Raw genomic sequence first — 22,500 nt, 5'->3', positions numbered from 1 at the left:
GATCTACATGATTAACCAACAAAACAACAACAAAAAGCAAGTGCTTGACCATTGAGGTTCAGGTCAATTCAATAAACTGCTGAGTGTTGCGCAAAAAATGGCCCTTAAATGAAATAAATGAGAGTAAGTGAAATAAGCTTCAGTAATGGGAGAGTCAGAACTACAGACTGGCTGACATCCACCCAGAAACCCCAGGATGGCCAACTCTGCCCGCTGTCTTCCATCATGATTCCTACTTGAGTGTCTCCCTCCTTCGCCTGCCTTTCCAAAGCACCATGAGCAGAATGTAAGGATTGGGCCCTGGTCCTCTTAATTCTTAACATAGCCAGGAGTCGAACAGGTGGGAGCCCGTGTTCTAATCTTCCCCTTTGCTTTGCTGTGCCGTGTCTCCCCGCTCTGGGCCCCTCTGTATCTTGTTCTAGATGAGTTAGGAAGGAAGGGATATCCTGACAGCCTGGTGATAGAAGAAACACAGTCAATAGGAAAGAAAATAATTATTGGACCCCAGAGAGTTAGACAGTCATCCTGCAGATTCTCTCTCTTAACAGACTGAACCGTGACAAAGCTCACAGGTGACACCCTAAGCACCGTGTGGTCCCACTGCCCCTTCAGGAGCTTTCAGACTTTATCTTATCTCTGAACTTGGAGCAGGGTCTACAGTCGGCTTGGCCTTCCTGCTTTTCATCATCATCATTATTATTATTATTTTAATTTACTGGCACAATAATTCTGGGTAGTTGGTAGCTGGGGTGCCTGGTTATACTCATACCTTCCCTAAACTAAATATTTTGGTTCATTCAAAACTTACAACATTTAATCTCCAACAGTTGAACATGGAAAATGGTACGCCAGTGGGACAAGAGTTTCGTATAAGAGTTAGTGGATTTTAACTTAATAAAAATGAGTCCATTAAAAAAATGAAATGGTACCTCATCCAGCTGAGACTGTTCTCTGAGGATGCTTCTCACAGGAACATGGTTGACAACCGAGGCCAGACACACAGACATCACTTCTGGGCAGTGCAATGATGTGAAGGCTTCAGAAGGTTTCTGCTGAATTTATTTCTGAGGGAAGGTTCAACATTAAGCGTTCAGACCTGTGTGTGCGCTTTCTATTTGGGACGCCCACAGGGAAGGGGTACATTTGAAACCTCTTCTTGCAAAAGGAACCCTGGATCTCCAGGGCTTCACAGCTTTCTTTATTTTATTGTTTTACTCATCTGAAGGGAGTTCATATGATTTTACGCTGCCGTGAAACTTGTCTTGTAGAAATAAAATGAGTTTCTTTCTCTAAATGTGTAAATAAGATGCAGAGCTTTTTAGCCATTGAAATGTTACGTTCTGCGTAGGTAAGACTGTGATTTTCACAAATGACTGTCTCTAATTTTAAAAAGTCTCCCTACAAATGTGATAATTAAAGCTATTGTAAGATTTTCATTGACCTGAAGGAGTGCATTTTCTTCAAAGATTGTATTCAAATCCCGTATGTTAAAAAGAGGCTTGGGGCTTCCCTGGCCAATGCAGGGGACACAGGTTCGTGCCCCGGTCCGGGAAGATCCCACATGCCACGGAGCAGCTGGGCCCGTGAGCCATGGCCACTGAGCCTGCACATCCAGAGCCTGTGCTTCTCAACGGGAGAGGCCACAACAGTGAGAGGCCCGCATACCGAAAAAAAAAGGCTTAACTGTCTATGTCACCATACAATTCTCAAGAATTCTCAAGACCATTTAACAACAACAAGGAAAAAAATTAATGGCCTTGTTTGCAAAATGTTATATCCTTCTAATTTCTCCATTTTAATGATACTTTTTTCTCTTTTTTTTGGTCAGAATTCCATCATCACATTGATTAACAGTCGCAGATAATCTAAACTTCAAACTTAAGAAACTTGACCTTTGGCTCTAGATTTTTCTGGATTTTTAATTAATTAATTTTTTAGATTTTTTTTTTTTAGAAGTTTCAGATCACAGTCAAATTGAGAGGAAGTTACAGAGATTTTCGCTTTACTCCTTGGCTTCCCACATGCACAGCCGTCTCCATTTTCAGCATCCTCACCAGATGGCACATTTGTTAATGAACCTACACTGACAGACACGTCGTTACCACCCAAAGTCTGTAGTTCACTTTGGGGTTCACTCTTGATGTTCTGTGGGTTTGGACAAATGTAAAATGACATGTATCCACCATCATGGATTCACACAGAGTAGTTTCGTTGCTGAAAAATCCTCTGTGCTCCTCCATCCTTCCCCCACCAGCCTCTGGAAACCACTGATCTTTTCACTGTCTCCAGAGTTTTACCTTTCCCAGAATGTTGTAAAATTGGAATCAACAGTCTGTAGCCTTTTCAGGTTGGCTTCTTTCACTCAATCACATACATTGAAGGTTCTTCCATGTCTCTTCATGGGTTGATAGATCATTTCTTTCTAGCGTTGAATAAAAAGAAACGTTGGATGGACCACAGTTTGTTTATTTATTCACCTACTGACAGGCGTCTTGGTTGCTTCTGAGTTTTGGCAACTCTGAATAATGCTGCTATGAATATCTGTGTGCAAGTGTCTGTGTGGACATAAGTTTTCAACTCCTTTGGGTAAACACAAAGGAGTGTGATTGCTGGGTCATATGATAAGAGTGTGTTTAGTTTTGCAAGAAGTTGCCAAAGTGTCCTCCGAAGTGGCTGCGCCATCCTGCATCCCCACCCGCCATGATGAGAGTCCCTGTTGCCCCACACCCTCACCAGCACTTCTGTGTCTGAGGATGCTTTGAGTACAAGTTTCCATGTTGATGCTGATCTCCCACTATTTTAACAATAGAGATATTTCATTTGTATCTCTTATCAGGGGAAATGCAACATTTATTTATTGGTTTTGTGTATGTGTGTTTGTGTGCCCATAGCACCTTACTGCAGCTTGACCCACACCCTGAAGAATGGTGGTGTTTTAAATAGGACTGCAGGAGAAGTCGGAAGTAAAGTGCATTATTTTTGCAAGCCTGGATATCGGATGATTGGCCATAGCAATGCAACCTGTAGACGGAATCCAGTTGGCATGTATCAGTGGGATTCCCTCGCTCCACTCTGCCAGGGTAAGAAATGTGTGTTTTCATCCCCAAACTTGAGTTCAATTTATTTTTCTTATTTTAATCACACTCTGAAATGTACAAGAGCTGTGATTATGGTTAAAAGGTAAGGAAAAAATGAATGTGAGTTCATAAAAGTACAAATTAAACTTTCTGCTGACTGTGCAAACACTTCTGACATTTGCACTCAGCTTGATTTAGCTTTATAGCCTGAATTCGTAGAATGGTTGAACACTCACCAGATGCTGGGTAGAATTATTCTAATACTTATATTTCATTTTGAAACTTAAAAATGTGTTATCCAACTCAGATTCAAAATAATTTTTCTTGACAGTTGTATTAATTAGAAGAAAATCAATTACTAAAGCTCATTTTCCCTTTTCTTAGATTAAAAACTCATACTTTGAGCCACACACTGCATATTTCATTTTCATTAGGTCACTTAAATAGAGGACTTGTTAAAGTTGGTTTCAATATTTCATGCTTTTTTTTCATTTTATCTTTCATATGCATAAAAAAATCAAATTTTCAAATAAGGCATTTTAATTTTAATTGAAGGCTTTGAAGTCATGAAATTTTCAGTTTTCTCTTATTGAGATTTTTATGCATAATGAAATGTATTGGTCTTTGAAAGCTAATTGCAATTTATGAATGAAACCTCATATTGGTTTCCTTGTTTCTCTTTTTTCATTAGATATTAGATTTTCTGGTATTGCTCTATGAGACAATAATAGATATTTATCACAATTATTGTATGTGTCTTTAACTGCAAGAAGCTAATCAGACACCAGCCTGTATCATTTATGTTGTACCTCCAGATATTCTTCTTTAATGTAAGGTAAACATCAAGATCTAATTGGCTTGTTTCATTAGGATTGATGGTTTTTTTAAGAAGAGTACTTTTTCTTTCAAAAGAAGAAATGCTTCTCATTTTCTTTAAATGTTCTGTTACTCTCTGCCTATGACATAGAATCCATTGCTCAGAGAGCAGCCCCGTGGGCTGCATGTCCTTGGCATTGTGGACTGAACAAGGAAAATGGCTGAACCCAGGATTGGCAAGAGTTCCCAAATCTTGGCCTCTAGAGGTTGAGTCCCTAGACAGGGCCCTAAATGGAATCTGCTCTCAGGATAGAAGCCCAAGAAGATCCTGGAAAGAGACTGTCATGTGACAAGACAGACACATGAGAAATGACAGTCCAGGCAGACGTTAGTTTATCTCCCTGACACATGAGGAGTTCTGAACATTGTTGACTCGATGGAGGGATGGCTTGCTCTTCCGCTGCATGGTTGAAAAGGAACCAGAGAATGCCTGGGATGTGTCTTGTTGATAAGTTTGCACTTCCCTCTCCTTTCCCCATTTTCTCGCTCAGCAGAACTATTTGATGCTGAATTAAATGACTCAGAAATAGAAATAGAGCTCTAAAAACCAGATCCTTATGGAATCTTTGCAGTTTCAGCTGAAGGATTTGAGTGAACGTGGTCACTGTATCTCTTCTCCGTGTTGCACGTAACCCCAAAGCAATGCCATCAGGGACGTGGAATGTTAGAATCACACACCACGTTCTAGGTGGGAAATTGTAATATAAATGCCCGATGTGATTGTGTTCTCAAATTATAAAATATTTCAGAAGCGTCATCTTCCCACTATAAGTCCACAGTCTTTTGCACTTTCTGTTAACCATTCTGATAACTGGGGAGTCAATATGATCTTGGTTTTTTGTTGTTGTTGTTGTTTCATAAACTATGACCTGTAAAACCTGGAGGGCCCTTAAAAATAATCTAGTTTAATTTGCTTATTTTTATGTATTTTAAACTGAGGCACATAAAAGTTAAGTGACTTATTAATAATCATAAAAATGTTGGTCTAGAATCCAGACCTTCTGCCTTTCTCTTCAGCGTTTGAATCAAAATGTGTCTGGCCAAAAGAAATTCTACTTAAAACAAAATTTTGCAGACACCAGTTCTAAGTAATCTATATTTTAGGTGTTTAAATTCATTTACTGTGGAAGAGTTTCTTTAGTCTTCTCTTAGTTCTTTCCAATTTGTGTAAAATAGCATTTTGATTACAATAATGTATAAAATATTTTCATCATATGTGAGGCTGTAGTGTTTAAAAATAAAAAAACATGGTGAAAAATAGGCTTTTTTAAACCATTTAAATTATTTGGTACAGCTACACAAGCATTTTCATCATTTTAAAAATAAATCTTTTAAAATAAATAGTAAAAATGTTTACTCCAATTGGTGAAGGCCATTGAGAAAACATCGTAAATTTTTAAACAGAATAGGCTTATATAACATATATATTGGCAATTTATACCTTAACAGTGTTTTACTTACAATTAAAGAGCCTTAGAGCTGATGGAACTGAATTTAATACAGTTCATAATATAAATGTGTAATTGTTATGGTATTTAATAAAGGGAAACTTGATTTGTTTAGCATTAATCATTCACTTTCCTTTTGTTACTTATAGAACACAGAAGTTTTCCATAATGTAAATACTCATCTAACTTACAGAAAAACATTGGCCTCCTTCAATATAGTCAGAATGAGCCTTTGTGGATTTTTAATTCCCTCTTTGTACCAGCCATCTAAATTGTATTTAGATTAATTTTTTTTTTCAGTTTTTAGATAATTGAAGATAATTTTTTCAAAGTAGTTTTTGGGTCCAAAGAGAGTTAATAGATACAGATGGATGATCAGCATCTATGTGGTCCTAAATTGCTGGCAGTTCACGATGGTAGGGTATGAAATTAAAGAGTGGGTGAACTCTTTCTTTAAAATTCTTGGCATTCTATAAGGGAAAAAGACTTTGCCAAAGCATCATCTAAATGCATACCATCACACTATTCCCTCTCAAGACAGCTCAAACTCTTTTATTTTCTTGCCCAAGATATTATATTCACATTAGATATAAAATTGGAAAATGAGGATTTCCCTGTAGCACATTTATGAGGATAAAGGTACAAGCTTTACCTCTGAAACCTATAGACCTCAAGCACACTGTTGCAAAAATTAAAGTAGATGTAGGGTCCATGTTTATAGAGAGGGTATACTCTGTACAAGTTTTTGACATTTTGTTTATATATACATGTTCTTACAGAGGCAAAGTGACATTAATAATATGTCTGTGTTTGTAGATTACAGTTGTAGTTGTAGGTTTAAAACTTAACGCAAGCATTAAAGATGATACAGCTGTTTTCATGATTTTTATTTCAATTCAAACTTACCTCTGAATTAGGCACTGCAGGTACCAAGACACACTCCCAACTCTTAAAGTTCTGATGGTCCGTTAGGAGAGATGGCCTCATGAATCAGTAACTACAATTCAGTATGACATTAAGCAAGAGAAGATATACACTGAATAGAGATGGAGCAGAAGGTATTTTTTCAGGATGTTTTTCCCATCATGGGACAGCTGAGTTAGGATTTGAAGGGGTAGCACCGATGGAAATGCGGTTGGAGCAGCAAGTAGGGGCCATTGTGGAAGACCTCAACTCAGTTTACATAGCTTTTACTCTCTCTCCTGTGGTTGACTACAGTCTATTAAAAGGCAAAAAAAGACACAGTCACATCTGCATTTTGGAAATATCTTTTAGTAGTGTGGTAGATGATTGGACAGAATCCTGTCTAAATTACAGGGGTGCTTAGAAATTTTAGAAATATGCATTGGAGCCATGATGAAGACCTTGATAAATACAGTGAAAATAGGTTTCAAAGAAAACAGGTGTTGAAAATATTTAGAAAACAGAATCAGCAGGCCCTTGTGATGGAATGTAAAGGGTCAGGAAGAGAGAAAAATACGGAATGACAAATCGTTTTCTGGTTTTGATTGCCGGGAATATTGAAGCACCACTCAGTGAAGTTAGGACAAGTGAGAAAAAGCAGGCTAACGAAATCAGTGTTGAGGTGCGGCCTTCCATTACCTGTGCTCAGAGAAGATACAGTTTCTAAAAGTATCAGTAAGGAGGCAGTAGTTTAAGTTAGTTCAGGATACCGAGTGCATCCTTATTTGTTTTTCATGAGAGGAGGTTTGACTTCGTAGGTTCCATAAGGAGCAAATCAAATGAAAAAAATTATAATTAAAAAATTATCTGCTGCAATAAATTTCAAAGTAAATAGCTCCACCAGAAAACAAGTAGCATCTGACACCCTTTGAGAGAAGATCACATTGGGTCAACAGCAACTATAAATCCTGCAACCCATCTAATTACTGATGCAAGAGTAATGGTGCAATAATTTGAGACTCTTACCAGAATCAAAGGTTTGATCTTATAGTCATTTTAATTATTTTATTTGAAGATAGGGGACTTGAAAACTGGAAACAAACAAATAAATAAATGGACAAATAGCCCTTTGTGGCACTGGGAGCCTACTATTTAATATTTATTTAATATATTTATACATTTTATATATTTAATATTACAATATACTATTTAATATTTCAGTTATCCTTCTGGAGTGGGTATAGTATTTCTCAGTGATTTGAACAGCATTCCTTTTATGCTGACAGAGGAACAGAAACAACTTACACATTTTCTAACCGCACTAGGATGTTAGTTTTTTTTTTTCTTTTTAATTGTGCAAGATAATACTTTGAAATGTTTACTAAAAATGCGACACTTGCCTTTTAGTAAATGAGTGAGGTGGAAAGCTGAGGGGTGGGGTCAGGCCCTTTGGGGCCCCCAGTGCTGGTCGCGTACCACGAGTGTGCTGCCCTAGGCCCCAGCAGAACATGTGTCAGGGCAGTGTTTGAATGAAAAAAAAAGAAGTGTAAATTAATGACAGGTATTTGAGAATGATTTTTTTTTTCTTTTTCTTATTTATTTGTTTATTTATTTTTGGCTGCACTGGGTCTTCGTTGCAGTGTGTGGTGGCTTCTCTTGTTGCGGAGGACGGGCTCTAGGAGCGCGGGCTTCAGTAGTTGTGGCACACGGGCTCAGTAGTTGTGCTGCAGGAGCTTAGTTGCTCCGCGGCATGTGGGATCTCCCCGGACCAGGGATCAAACCTGTGTCCCCTGCATTGGCAGGCAGATTCTTAACCATTGCACCACCAGGGAAGTTCTGATTTTTTTTTTTCCATTGAAGTTCTGACTTTTTTGTTTTTTCCATTGAAGATGGCTTATCTTGTGCCCTAATCTGCTTCGTTTTCTCATTTTCACTGACTTTCTGCTGGTGACATCTTAGAAGCACAGAATTTGAGAGAAAAATAGTCATGTGATGGGCAGGGCATGCTAATCTCCCTAAACCTGGTTCCTGCCATGTAAAACAGGATCTTTGATGCCAAGCTCTGAGAATTGTTGAGAGGGTTCAAGCGCTCAGACAGTCCCGGGCAGGACTCAGCAGCAAACAGGACCCTTCACTGCCCATCACCTGTGAGGAAGGACACACAGCAGGCCAGATGTGTTGCATCGTTTCAGAGAACTTCAGCTTTTCTCCCTTTCCTTGACGTTTGAAATGACTTCTCTCAGAAAACCTGGCTTTTATCCTCCTCGATAAACCAGGCATATCTTTTGCCCTTTAGGCTTCATTTCCTGCCTTCAACCAAGAAACTCTGCCCAGCAGCTGTTTCCCTTATCAATACACTAATCTTATTCATCTTGGAGGGAAGCCAAAATTAGAATTGAAATTTTCTGTATTATCTCAAAGATCCAGTTAAAGTGGTACCTTACAGGGCTTGGCTTTCAAGTTTCCTGTGTCACAGAGAGAGCAGTTCCCATGTAGCTCTTTATCTCAGAGCCGTGATTTTCAGAGCACTTCGTGAGTCGGAGCTCTGGCTTGGACTTGATCTTGTGTGTTGTTTATGCTTTGCTTACGTTTTACAGGCAATGAAGCATAGGGAAAACCATCATTCTCACAAATGACATGGTTAAGCCTCTGTTCGTAAAGTCTGAACTTTAAGATGGAAAGATATAGACGCCTGCACTCTGCTGATATGTGCTAATATTTGCTAGTGTAAAGGGTATGGATAGGGCAGGAGATGGGTGGCTGGGCGGGGAGGTGCATGTAGGTCTGCCGTGAGCCCAGGACTGAGCTGGGGATGCGTCCTCTTATCTCTTTAATCCTGTGGACACTGGTGCTCAGAGGCGACGTTACTCAAGAAACACACGACTAAACACCAGGGGTGGGATTTGAACCCATGTCCTTCAGATTCCAAAATCTACATTATTTCTACTATACCGTGAGTATTCCCTCTGTGAACATTATTTCTATCCACTGAAAGGGCATCTTTCAGAAGAAAATTGTTCTTTTTTTAACTTAAAAAAATAGCAACATTATCAAAAGTTCAGAGGATATGTTTGGTGTTCTGGTATAAAACTTGAGTTATTTTGTAAATCTTAAAAATTTTTACCTATGGGCATAAAATGCATAAGAAGTTATGACTTTTGTCTTGATTTTTTTACACGTATTTATTTGCTTCTATGAAATGTTCAAGCTTCTATGTGACATGATAATAGTGCAGTGTTTTTAGAAATTTAAAAATAATGTTTTTAAAATCATTTTAAAAGCAAAACAAATCACATGTTATGATATATATGAAAATATGTATGTATGTGAATATGTATATATATACATGTGAGAATACAGGTTATAGTCATTATGTCAACTATATTCTAATATATTAGGTTATGAATCCACATAGTTCATAAAGCCAAAAATTTGCCAAATCCCACTACGTATATTGTAAACTGAGGTTTATTCCATTTGCTCATGATCTTCTTATGGGATTTGAGTTGAGTGATTAGATCTTGGGCATTTCACAGTCAGAATCTCCCAATTTAGGCAAGGATCCCTCCCATTCCCAGTATTTACTGGTACCATGACCCTGGACAGGCAACACAATTCACTGAGGTTTAGCTTCTTCTGTGAGCAGGGATAAGAATACTCCCCCACCTGGCATGTTTGAAGGGTTAAATGAAACAGTTGACATGAAATCTTTACGCTGGAGCCAGGTACTAACAGGCACCCCTAAAAAAGGAACCTTACAGGATAGAAACATAATTTCATCAGTGAGTGTCTTCAGGAAGTACTTGTTGACGTGCTTTCAAGCAGAGATTTTACAAATGTCTAGTTAACATCAATAATATTTAAGTAACTGAGCTGGGAATAGGTTTCTCTGATTTCTCACAATACTCGAAATGCGACATCGGAGCGCTTTGTCTGTCTGTGGATTGCCGATCGCCTTTTAATTGCTCCTCATCAAGTCCCCGAGCTTCTCTGTCTCTGGGGGACTGAGGTGCCCCTACCCCGGGTCCTGAGCACCCTCTTGTGCGTGCTGTGACCTCGCCACTGCCTTTTGTCCTGTGTGTCTGTAGATTGCTTCCCCTGGACCAGTGGTTCTTCAAAGTTCACAAGAACCATCTGGCGTATAGATCCCTAACTTCCAGGTGCCCCCCAAATCTGACTCAGCGGGTCCCAAGGAGCTGGAATCTGCAATCGTACAAGCATCCTAGGTAAACTTGGCGCACGTGTCTAAGGAACACATGTTATGCTTCAAATGCTTGGCTTTTTAAAAGTAATTAACTTATTTATTTATTTTTGGCTGTGTTGGGTCTTCATTTCCGTGCGAGGGCTTTCTCTAGTTGTGGCAAGCGGGGGCCACTCTTCACGGCGGTGCGCGGGCCTCTCACTATCTCGGCCTCTCTTGTTGCGGAGCACAGGCTCCAGACGCGCAGGCTCAGTAGTTGTGGCTCACGGGCCTAGTTGCTCCGCGGCATGTGGGATCTTCCCAAACCAGGGCTCGAACCCGTGTCCCCTGCATTAGCAGGCAGATTCTCAACCACTGCGCCACCAGGGAAGCCCAACGATCCCCATTCTTAAAGAGAGGGATTTTGTCTAAATGTGAATCCCAGCATTTTGCACAGTGCCTGGACCATACTTGGCATCGATGTGAACTTATGAATAAGTGCGTATGGCTCCACTCTCTCATCAATCGCTTCCTCAGTAAGGCTTCTAACATAAATGGTATTATCGGGAAGAAACACAGCTTGAAATTAGGCCAGTGGTGATGTCATTTTCAACTTTCAAATACAGTAGTAACCACACTAAAGGAATAGCCTCCAGAAGAACAGCCCTGTGCACAAGGCATACAGCCTGGAGAGCCCTGTGATTCGGTGTGTGACACCAGGCAGAGCGCACCTCAGGCGTGTCTGACTGCTACAGGTGTCAGGGCTGAATTGTGCCCCCCTCAAAAGAGATATGTTGGCGTCTAATCCCCAGGACCTCAAAATGTGACTGTATTTGGATAAAGGGTCTTTACAGAGGTGACCAAGTGAAAATGAGGTCATTAGGGTGGGCCCCACTCCAACATGACTGCTGTCATGATAAGAGAGGGAAATTGGGACTCAGAGGGCAGACCTTGTGAAGACACAGGTTGAAGACAGCCATCTATACACCAAGGAGGAAGGAGCAGTCTTCCTCAAGCCCCTCAGAAGGAACTAATCCTGCTGACACCTTGATCTCCAACTGCTGGCCCCCAGAACTGTGTGATCACACTTTTCTGTTGTTCAAGCCCCAGGTATGCGGTCTCTGCTGTGGCAGCCCAAATGGACCAGCGCATGTGATCCCTTCTCTGCCCCGTGAAATCCCTACCCTTCTCCTCTCCACCTCAGCAGCAAGAACCGAATCAACTCCAGCAGCAGTGTCTGGATCTCGGGGCAAGACATTTTGCAAATTGTGAAAAAATGGAGAAATTAGTGACAGAAGGTCATGAGATTTTCTTTCTGGACATATACAGGGGAAAACGGAAGTCACAAAAAATTTACATTATTTACTACAGTGAAATTGCCTAGTTTCCTTAGTTCCGTCATCATTCTTAACAACCTTTCATAGTTGCATCACATGTTTATTGCTTGTCTATTTTCTGTGTTCTTTATTTTTTTTTTTTTTAGTAAAATGCAGCCAAAATTTCAGGTCAGCAGTTTTGAGAATTTATTAGCCCCACAGAGTTCATTTCGTTAAAAACATATTTAATGGTCCACACTCCACCAGGCACCTTGCTCTCCTCTGCGGCTCCGCTGTTCCACTCGTGAAAGGCGGACGCCGGTGGATTGATGCTGTGTGCACTGTCCCATAACTTGAGCTGAGCACTGGTAACCGTTTCCAAGGGTCTTTACTGTCCGTATTTTGCAGGCGGCGAAGCTAAGGCTGAAACAGGTTAAGGGAACTGTCCCTGATCAGAGCAGCATGTGCAATGATTTGATGAGTTTCCAGAGCAGGATCCTGTCCCGTCATCCCACCTACCAAGTTAGATGAAATATGCCCCAGGGTTCCAGATCCCATGAAAACCCGCCATAAACAAAGGGTTCTCATCCTCTGGCGAGTTCTCATGACACCAGACTGAAGGTGCATTAGGGTCCCATCCCCACAGGACGGTGATCTCTGTGGGGCAGTGACCAGAGGTAACTGGGTCAGAGCTGGCATGTAACACACACAGGCATCACTGCTTTCCTTCAGCTTCTGTCCCCAGGGTCTTGCTTTTTATTGAATGGAACTTTGTTCCTAAGAAGTGGCCCTTTTCTTTTTAAACGTTCACACCTGTGCCTTCCTGTGACTCTCCAAAGCAGAGGGGTGGGCGTCAGCTGCTTCCTACAACCTTGCGGAAGCAATGGATTTGCCCCTAAGGAAACGGTCAAGCGGCAGCATTTGCCAAGTCAGAGCCTCTCTTTGTCTTTAGTCATTTGTCTGCCCACGTACTGGGTCCCTTCCTTTCCAGAGCTCTTCTGTTTGCTTCAAATGATTAAGTGTTTTTTGGGTTTTTTTCCTTCCTTGGGCTACGATGCACTAAATATTTTCAAGAGGTTTAGAGCAGCTAAAGATGCTTCTCAGCCAAATCCTGTTTTTCTTCATTTTCCATTTCAGAACTGCCTGTGTTTTTAAGTTGCCCATCTGTTTGAGTTAATGTCTGTACATACAAGCCATTGCTTCCCTCTGTCTGCCCTCGTTTTTAGAAGTGTTCACCTTTATCCCTCAAGACAAATGGGTGGATATTTCTTGTGCTAGTAAATGCTCTTTCTAAAGTGTCTGACTTCACACTGTCCCCATGAAACAAATAAAAACAGTGTGACCTGTTAAGTCCCACAGACCTAGAGGTGATTCCAGCCCTTTACCACCTCTCTTATTATGATTTTCTAACTCAGCCTTCAGCCCAGTGTTAATGGTGTATTGGATGCTGGCTGAGCATCACGTGAGATGTTGCTTAGTGTTTGGGAAATCAGAGAAGACAAGGGAAATAAAACACAAACAAAAAAAGGCTCCAGAAATATCATTAATTCTCAAATTCAGCGTGGCCTTTATATTTTCAGATTTACACTTTGAAAATGTATTCTGACCTATTTATTTATCCATCTATTTATTTACTGCCGGTGATTGGACATTGAAAATAAAAGAGATATGAATACACTGAAATAGAGCAGATGGCACCTTGGCGACAGTACAGGACAGTAGCTGAGATACCTGCTTTGGCATCAGATACCCTGAGAGATGCCCTCCGACACAGCTGTTTACTAGTTATAAGAATCGGGGCAATTTGCAGGACATCCTAATGCTCATTTTCCTTAGTTGTCATATCAGTCAGCGTTCTCTAGAGAAGCAGCAACGGTAGGGTGTGCGCAGATGTGCACAAGGGGAGGCTTACTGTAGGAGCTGGTCCCCATGGTGACGGAGCAGAGAAGCCCAGGTCCCCTACTGCTGCTGATGGAGCAGAGAAGCCCAGTGACCTGCAGTCTGCAGGCTGGAGGCCCAGGCAGCCAGTGGTGTGATCCAGTCCAAGTACCAGGGAATCCAGTGGGAGGGGCAGCAGGGAAAGTGCCGGGAGCCCCGATGTAAGAGTGGGACAAGCTGGGCGTCCCAGCTCAAGCAGAGGGAGGGAATTCCGCCTTCCTCTGCCTTCTGGTTGCACTGAGGCCTCAGGATTGGATGACGCCCACCCGAATGGGGGCGGGTGCTCTTCACTCCTGTGAGAAGCAAATGCTAATCTAGTCTGCATACATCCTCACAGACACACCCCAGGAATAATGTTTTACCAGCTCCTAGGCACCCTTTAGCCCAGTAAAGCTGACAAGTAATATTAACCATCATAGTAGTAATAAAAAATAATAATTTAATTTACTTATTGGGGTATTTTTGAGATTAAATGAGGTCATACAAGTAAAAGAACTTGTCACAATGGCAGGAATTGTGTATTTGACCAAGGAATGCCAGGTGTTCTACTGATAAAGGTGATAATGTTGTTTGCAGGTGAGCGATTTCTCAGTGACTTCATCTGAGCCCACCTCCTCCTGGTGTGGATGCTTCTCTGACTCCAGTGCTCGGTGCTGATTCTCCTGAGCCTGGAACCTGGTGTGGCTCTTTGAGGAGGCACTGGGGCACCAGGCACAGCCAGCATCGCCCTCCAAGTCCCCCCACTTTTGGCCCAGAACCACCTAATTTCTCTTGATGGTGGCATGAGGGATCTGAGGGATTCACTATCAAATGTTTCCTCTGTATTTGTGATGGAAGGGAAAACATTCCTTCATACTGTTTAGTTTTTAGTTGACCCTAATCTAGAGAGTTGAAGAATGCTTCCCTTTATATTAAATCTGAAGGAAAGTTATTTTTTTTCATAGTGAAAGAGAGCTCGAGTCCTGATAACGTGCCTTATGTTTTGCTGTGTGGCTTATACTGTACATTCTGCCACATTAGCCTGTAAGGAACTTTGATGTTTCTCCTTTTATAGACGAGGAATCAAAGCTCAGATAAGTCAGGTAAATTTCCAAGTCGTAAACAGACAAATAACAAACTCAGACTCTCCTAGGTCTAAATCCATGTTCTTTCAACTCTCAGCCTTGTTTCCTATAGCGTTTTAAGTTGAGATTGATTTGAAATCATGGCACAAGCTTTCATTCCACATCCACGTGTGCACGGTGGTAATGTTTCCACACCAGTGCTCACCTTTGGGTGATGGGCATGAAGCAAAGACGTGGACCAGACTACGCAGGACGTTTAGATTTGCTTTGTGTCCTGAAAACATGCCTGGAAACCTAACAATGCTCAACATGGCCTCGAAAGTCTCCCTGGACTTGTTCCCTGAAATAAACGTTCATGGGGGCTTCCATGCTCTCCTTGGGATGATCACATTATGTTACATGATTCCAACACGCTGAAAATGGTGATGAAGTTTTGTTTAGAAGACAGTGGCGGAGATGACTTGTTCTTTGCGATGCAGACATTTTTGAGCCTAATTTTATCCCCTGTTAAATATTGTTTTAAATGTGAACTTATTTATTCATTTTGTATATCACCTATATTATTACTAAAAAGAAACTGGTAGTTTCTACAGAACAAGTTGATGGGATTAGATAACTCTTTGCTAATCAAACTCAAAATGCTTGTAAACCGTCTTGCACTATTCATGCCTGAAGCAAGTATAACTCATTAGCTGAGGGCGTGGTCTCTTCTGACCCATTAACAAAGATATGCAAGGCTCATTGATTAAATCCAACAGTGTTCCTGGCTTTTGTCCCCTGGGAGGTGCTTATTACAAGACACACTCTTGAGCCGTATTATATTCAAATGCCACTTTTACCGAGGTCCTCATTAGGCGATCATGAAAATGTCACCTTGGGTCTGCTTGAGTGATTAATGGAATGTCTGCTGTTTAAAGATGGCGGCCTAATAATAACTCAGTTTTACTCATGGGATCTCAGATGGTTCAGAACTGGGACCCATTACAAGGTTAGACACCATTAACAGCCATGCAAACATTTATCTATGTTTTAAAATGTTTGTTAAACAAAATAATTTTATGTTGACTTTCAAAAGTTAAATAATGGCCTGCTGGGAGTCAGAGAACATGCTTGCTGCTATACCGCGCTTAGATAATACCGCACGAATTCAGAAAACTTGTAAGAGGGAGCTAGGTCTTCCTGTGTACTTTCACTTGCCATACTCATTTTGTGATGGTTTAGAAATCATGCTGTACAGCAACGTGGAGGGAAGGGAATGGAGGATAGGACAGACATGTCTGTCTTGTGTGTGCTGAGGGAGACTTTGGGTAGAATCATGAACATTTAGAGATAAGGCTGTAGAGATGACGTAGTTCAGCTTCTTCATCTTACACGTGAAAATGCTTAAGCCAAGATGATAACTGTTAAAAATATTTGCGGAATTTAATGGACTTCAGAGCAGGAATTCGTGGCCACAAGAACCACTGGTGTCAGTGTTCACACGGATGACTCCAGGTTTGCATCTGCAGGGAGTCTTTCACTATAACACAGTTGCCACCTCAGGTTTAATCTCTTACAGAATCTCTTTTATGTGTAAGAAAAGCGTGACTTGGCCAGTTATGCTGAATACCTATGACCATCAGGAAGATAATGACTTTAAATGATCAATTTGCTCTATTAAATATCAACTGTGTAACTATGGTCCTGCTCAAAAGGGGGAAAAACAAAACTATGTTGTCTGTATATCTCAAGAATATTTTTCACTATTTATGTTAGAATTAAGTTATTATCAGGAAACTCTTATTTTAGAAAAAAAAATCACTAATAATAAACCATCAAATATTTCCTTATCTTCCTCTCTTCCCCTCTTTTGTGTTTATCTTTGTGGATGTCAGATTGGAAAGGACACGGACCAACATGCCAAGTGACCTGAAATCTAGTCCTGTCTTTTCCAAATTTAACAAAAGGAGTCAATTTAAAAATTCCAATTAAAAGTTGTATTAGCAAGCCAACTGTTGTGTTGAAGACTCATGGGCTCTTTTTCAAAAAGAGATGAGAGGCATTTATCTGCCTTTTCAGCTTCACGTTCCACTCACTCCCAGGGGCCCTTCATGTTGCTTAACTTAGAGTTTAGCTCCATTATATGTAAAATGGGAATAGTATTGTTTTGCCTTCCCCAAATTATGTAATAATTTTATAATTCAAACAATAATTAATAGGAAAGGAAACAAATAGATGATATTATTTGAGTTGTTTACTCTAAATAAAACTTTTAAAGTAGAACCTTAACATGTGAGCTCGTGAAGACATTTCTGGGGAGAAATAAATTCCCTAAATATCTAAGGACACAAATTTTTCTTTCAGTGAACCTAACTCTAAAATGTGCTGATATATATATATATATATATATATTTTTTTTTAAGTTGTGGGTAGGAGTTTATTAATTAATTAATTTATTTTTGCTGTGTTGGGTCTTCGTTTCTCTGCAAGGGCTTTCTCTAGTCGTGGCAAGCGGGAGCCACTCTTCATCGCGGCGTGCGGGCCTCTCACTGTCGCGGCCCTTCTTGTTGTGGAGCACAGGCTCCGGACGCGCAGGCTCAGTAGTTGTGGCTCACGGGCCTAGTTGCATCATGGCATGTGGGATCTTCCCAGACCAGGGCTCGAACCCGTGTCCCCTGCATTGGCAGGCAGATTCTCAACCACTGCACCACCAGGGAAGCCCTGTGCTGATATATTTGAATCTTCCAACAAATTAGCTCCATGGTGCATATTTTAATCAATTATGGATTAGTAATAAACAGTGACAAGTCTTTTCACAAGAAATTTTGAGTGGATGTTAAGAATGTTTTATTCCTTAAACATTGTTAATAGATTATACAACACTTTGTTCAGTTCATGGCCTTAGCCGTGTAGTCTCGTATTGGAGCTGAACATCGGGAGATTCAGAGAGTGCGTTACGGAAGGCTGCAGTAATACGAAAAATTCTTCTTGCTCTACCCTTACCACCCCACCCCACCATCCTTTCCTCTGTGTCCAGACTCACGGGACCGACGGTCTAACTAACATACTTACTGTGCCTTCTGATCTCAAAAAGACAACTCCTTTTTTCCCCTCTAATCTGCTCTCCTGGGGTTTATCCTGTGTCAGAAAATGGGCCCTCAGTCCAGCCAGCTGCTAATTCACTTCCCTCTCTTGCTTCCACCTGAAGTCCTACCTACAACCACCACGTCCTCGTGAACCTAGCCACTGAGTGTGTGCTGAGCCCATCCACTTCTTTATGTCCCTCCTCAAGGAGCACCCAAGAGGCTTTCCCTGACCACCTATCAGCTCATCCTGGGGACACAAATGGGCTTGTGTCAGTGCCCAGCTCATCCTTTGCAGGACGTCCTGGAGGACCCAGCGTGGAGTCTTCACCACTAATAGCATGTTCTCTGACTCCCTCCCAACTGTCCTTCTGACCAACTGTTCACTACGCCAGCCTTCCCCACTCCCCAGCATTTCACCTGCACTTTTTTGCCTCACCTGGCTTCATCCTCTGAAGAATGGTGCTAGTCAGGACCACTGGCCTGAGGGCTGCTGCTTCAATAGGGAGACCTTTCCTGTGCCCTTCTGCCTTAATTTAAATAGCGATCCTTATTTTCCCCTTTGTTTCAGCACCTTGTTCTGAACCTTCGTGACACTAGTTACAGTTTTCACAATATAATTATATATTTGGGAGCTTATTTGTCTCATGACTCCCTCCGTGGTTGACTATAAGGTTCAAGTGGGAAAGGGCAAGGTTGGTTTAACCACCATCCTTCACACCATGCACAGCATGGGGCCTGGCACATAGTTGATCATAAAAATCTGTCAAGTGAATAAAGTAACAAATTGTACTTGTTTTTTGATTGGCAGGTTGTGCAAAATATCTCTTAGATATGTCCCAAAGGCTCCCAATGAGCAATATGAGATTGTTTCTGTAGAGCTGTTTGCCCAAAGTGAAAATTATCCTAAATGTTCTATAAAGGGAACTGATTCTAAAGTCCGTTTCTCCAAAAGCTCTGTCATCTCATCAGCATGCAGAATATATTGAGTAATTATTTCTACCTTATCAGTCACACTGCAGTGCAGTAATGCTCAAGGTAGATAAAGTTAAAGATGATCAAATTGGAGGGTATTTCTTCTTAGGAAGAGATGCAATGTCGTATATGCTGTGTCATGAACAAAATGACCATTTGCCATAACCTAAAACCCAACACAACGCATGGCTGAGTTCATTTAGAACTTCAGCCAAATTAAGTTTGCTTTATAATTGTATAGATATAACTCTCTGAATATATGGCTGAATAATTATGTGTTATTAGAGCATGCATACAAGTTTACTTTCCTGATATGTAGGAAAACATGTAGAAACTGCAGGATAATTCTTCACCTAAACATAGCTCTTTTATAAGTAGCTATAGTAATGGTTCTAAAGAAAGACTTATTTAAAATACAGTCCTACAAATTTCACAGGATCTATATATTTTATCATGAGCAAGTTAACTCTCTTTCCTCAGTATCATGCTGTTGATTTTTTTGCTAAATCATAGTAAATAAATCCTTTTTTTTTCTCCCATTGGGTACTTTCCAAAAGACAATATCAATAATGTTTTTTCTTGAACATGATTGAATGGAATCAAAAGATTCTAAACTTGGAAAGTACTTCAAAAGCTTTCTACCCCAATGAGCTGCAGTTGTAGATAGTATATTGGTTGTGATACATTCATATTAGGATTTGAATTTGGTTCCACTATTTATTAATTATGTGAACTTAGGCAAATTATTTAAGTTCTTTGCGTCATACTTTCCTTTTTCTGCAATAATCTTATCTGACTGGAGAAGCAAGAAGATTAACTGAGAAAATGCATGTAGATTGTGTTAGACACAATACCAAACACAATTTCACAGACATGATTATGAGAAAAATAGTCAATTTTTGCTTTACATAATGTACATCAAGTCGGATTAGATCTTGCTTCTCAGTTTACACGAAATTGAAGGGGTTGGAAAATGATCACATGTGGAATGGAATCAATGTGCTTGCAATCAATAATTTGGAAGATGTCCTTTTTGCTTACCTTTGTCTCATTAGAAACCATTCTGAAATTTGGGTTAATTTTAATTTAAATGCATCAAAGATGGCATTTATTAAAAATAACTACATAGAATTTCAGATAGAGTTCCAGACCATAAATTTTAGATTTATAATTTTCATCAAAATAATATGGTCAATTAAAATATTCAAAATTAAAATATAATATTTAAACTTAATAAGCTTAAGGTGAAAGGTTTCCTTACCCTTTGTTGTTCAAATTATGACCTAAGTAAATCAAAATTTACTTAAAACAAATCTAAGTAAATACTGAAATTGTGTCATGATAATTTTTTAAAAACTTTAAACAGCTACCTTTTATGATACAATTTTTTCCATTTCCTAGAAATAAAGTATTTATTAAGCACTATGATATTTAAGACAGTGGGAAGGGTGAAAAGATTTATGACATGTTCTGTCCTATAAGGATTTTATACCATTAGTGACATGGGCACCACTCAGGTAAGATGTGCACATATAAGTGGAATAGATGGCAAATGTTCAGCTATTACAGGGTACATGGTGACAAATTCTAAAATTCTTTGCTATGGCAGACATTACCAATCTATCACAGAACCCTTTCTTATTCAGCCTCAGAATCATTTCTTAAAGGAGGTTCTGACTTTCACGTCTATGAACATGGAATAGATATACTTTTCTCTGTTTCACCTCCTAAGTACAACAAATATCCCTGGACATCATATAAAATATATATATGAAAACTCTGAAAGGTGGAGAGGTGGTGGTAGAATGGCTTAGGCACCTCAGAACCAAAAGAGTGACTCAGTGGTGAGTTCCCTGGGTTCTCTTTTCTACCTCAAGTGTTCCTGAATGGATGCTGGAGAAGACAGTCCTTGAAACACCAATGGAAACAGACCAAAATAATCCCCAATAAAAGCCTGCTCTTCCTGCCGAAAGACCAGGAAAGGGCAGTCAGACAAGGCAGAAAATGTTTTGTCAGTAATGGTTTTTCTCCATCCAAACCCCACAGAGGAAACTGTGGCCATAAACTGGACTCCCCCCCAACACTGCAAAGAGTGAGTGGAGAGCCCCCCAGGCTGTCTGTGATGCCCCCACCTTTCCCAATGGGTGGTGTCTGTGGAGGCTGAGTGAGGGGATGTGGCTTCATCCCTGCTGGGCAGTCAGTGATACTACTTGGAAAACTGGGCTCCCACCCCACCTGGTGGGGATGAGCTGCCCCTCCCCCTGCTTACTGGGTGGTATCAGAGGATGCACATTGGAGAGGATGCACAGAAATATTTCCACTCCTCAGCTGTAGCAAGGCCATCCCTCTACCAGGTCAGTGAGGTCACATGGGGAGCCCTGCAGAGGCACCTCCTCCCTCTCACAGGCAGGGAGGTAGTTATGTTGACCTGGAGGAGAGTCTGAATTCCCACCCTGCCCAGCAAGGATCCCACCCTCCTGGACTATCACTGCTACCTGGCAGGAAGGAGGTTGAAGCTCCCTTCACCAACTGGAGCAACGTCAAGCAGGGTCTAGCAAAACACAAGATTTAAATAAGAGCCAGAGCCTTATAATGTAATACCCCAAATGCCCAGGTGCTAATGCAAAATCACCTACCATACCAAGAAAGTGGAAGATAACAAACTAAATAGATGAGACAATGGAAGCCAATGCCAGATGACACAGATGCTAGAACTCTCTGGCCAAGATTTTAAAGCAGGCTTCATAGACATGCTTCCATGAGAAGTTGTGAGCCTGCAGAAACAACTAGAAAATAGAAAGTCTCAGCAAAGAAATAGAAGATATGAAGAGAAACCAAATGGAATGAGTAGAACTAAAAAATACAACTGAAATTAAAAGCTTGGTAGGTGGACTCAAGAGCTGAATGAAGAAGACAGGGGAAAGTACCAGTGAATTTGAAGATAGAAAAATAAAAATTACACTTTGAACAACAAAGAGAAAATATACTTGGAAACATAAAGAAAGGAAAAAAAGAACTTCAGAGAATGTGAGACTAAAACAAAAGACCTAACATTTGTGTCATCAGAGTACCAGAAGGAAGGGAGAAAGCAGGAGAGCCTGAAAACAAATTGAGGAAAAATGGCTGAGAACTTCCCAAATTTGGCAAAATATGTGGACCTAACAGATTCAAAAAGCTAAGTGAATCCCAAATACCGGAAACTCAAAGGAATGCATACCAAGGCACAAGATAGTCAAACTTCTGAAAACTAAAGGCAAGAAAACAAATCTTGAAAGTATCCAGACAGAAACAATGGATTACCTATAGGAAAATAAGATCTAACTTATAGTAGATTTCCCATCAAAAATGTGGTGGTCAAAAGGAAATAAAACAATATTCTTCAAGTGCTGAAAGGAAAGAACAATCAGTCCAGAATTCTATAGTTAGCAAAAATACCCTTCAGGAATGAAGGGGAAATCCAGGCATTACCAAATGCTGAAAAACTAAGAGAATTTGTTGCCAGCAGACCTACGTTAGAAGCAAGGCTAAAAGAAATTCTCTAAACACACAACAACAAAAAATATAATAAACTTAGAGCATCAGGAAAGAAAAAAGAACATAAAAGAGCAAAAGTGTGGGTAAATACAATTGACTTTCATTTTCTTTTTTTTTTTTTTTTTTT

At 40.4% G+C, this 22,500-nt stretch overlaps 1 protein-coding gene across 1 annotated transcript in view; it reads left to right on the top strand.

The window, feature by feature from the left end:
• Window positions 1–22,500, top strand: part of CSMD1 (CUB and Sushi multiple domains 1) — a 1,745,896-nt gene that overhangs the window by 1,634,573 nt on the left and 88,823 nt on the right. Inside the window, exon 50 of the mRNA XM_024768064.1 lies at window positions 2,892–3,080. Coding sequence (XP_024623832.1) covers window positions 2,892–3,080 — 189 coding nt within the window. The remainder of the gene's footprint in view (window positions 1–2,891; window positions 3,081–22,500) is intronic.

This window comes from Neophocaena asiaeorientalis, unplaced genomic scaffold, assembly GCF_003031525.2.
Source record: "Neophocaena asiaeorientalis asiaeorientalis breed wild unplaced genomic scaffold, Neophocaena_asiaeorientalis_V1.1 scaffold16, whole genome shotgun sequence".
Lineage (NCBI taxonomy): Eukaryota > Metazoa > Chordata > Mammalia > Artiodactyla > Phocoenidae > Neophocaena > Neophocaena asiaeorientalis.
Note: the sequence above shows the minus strand (reverse complement) of the source record. Positions and strands in the feature narration are given on the sequence as shown.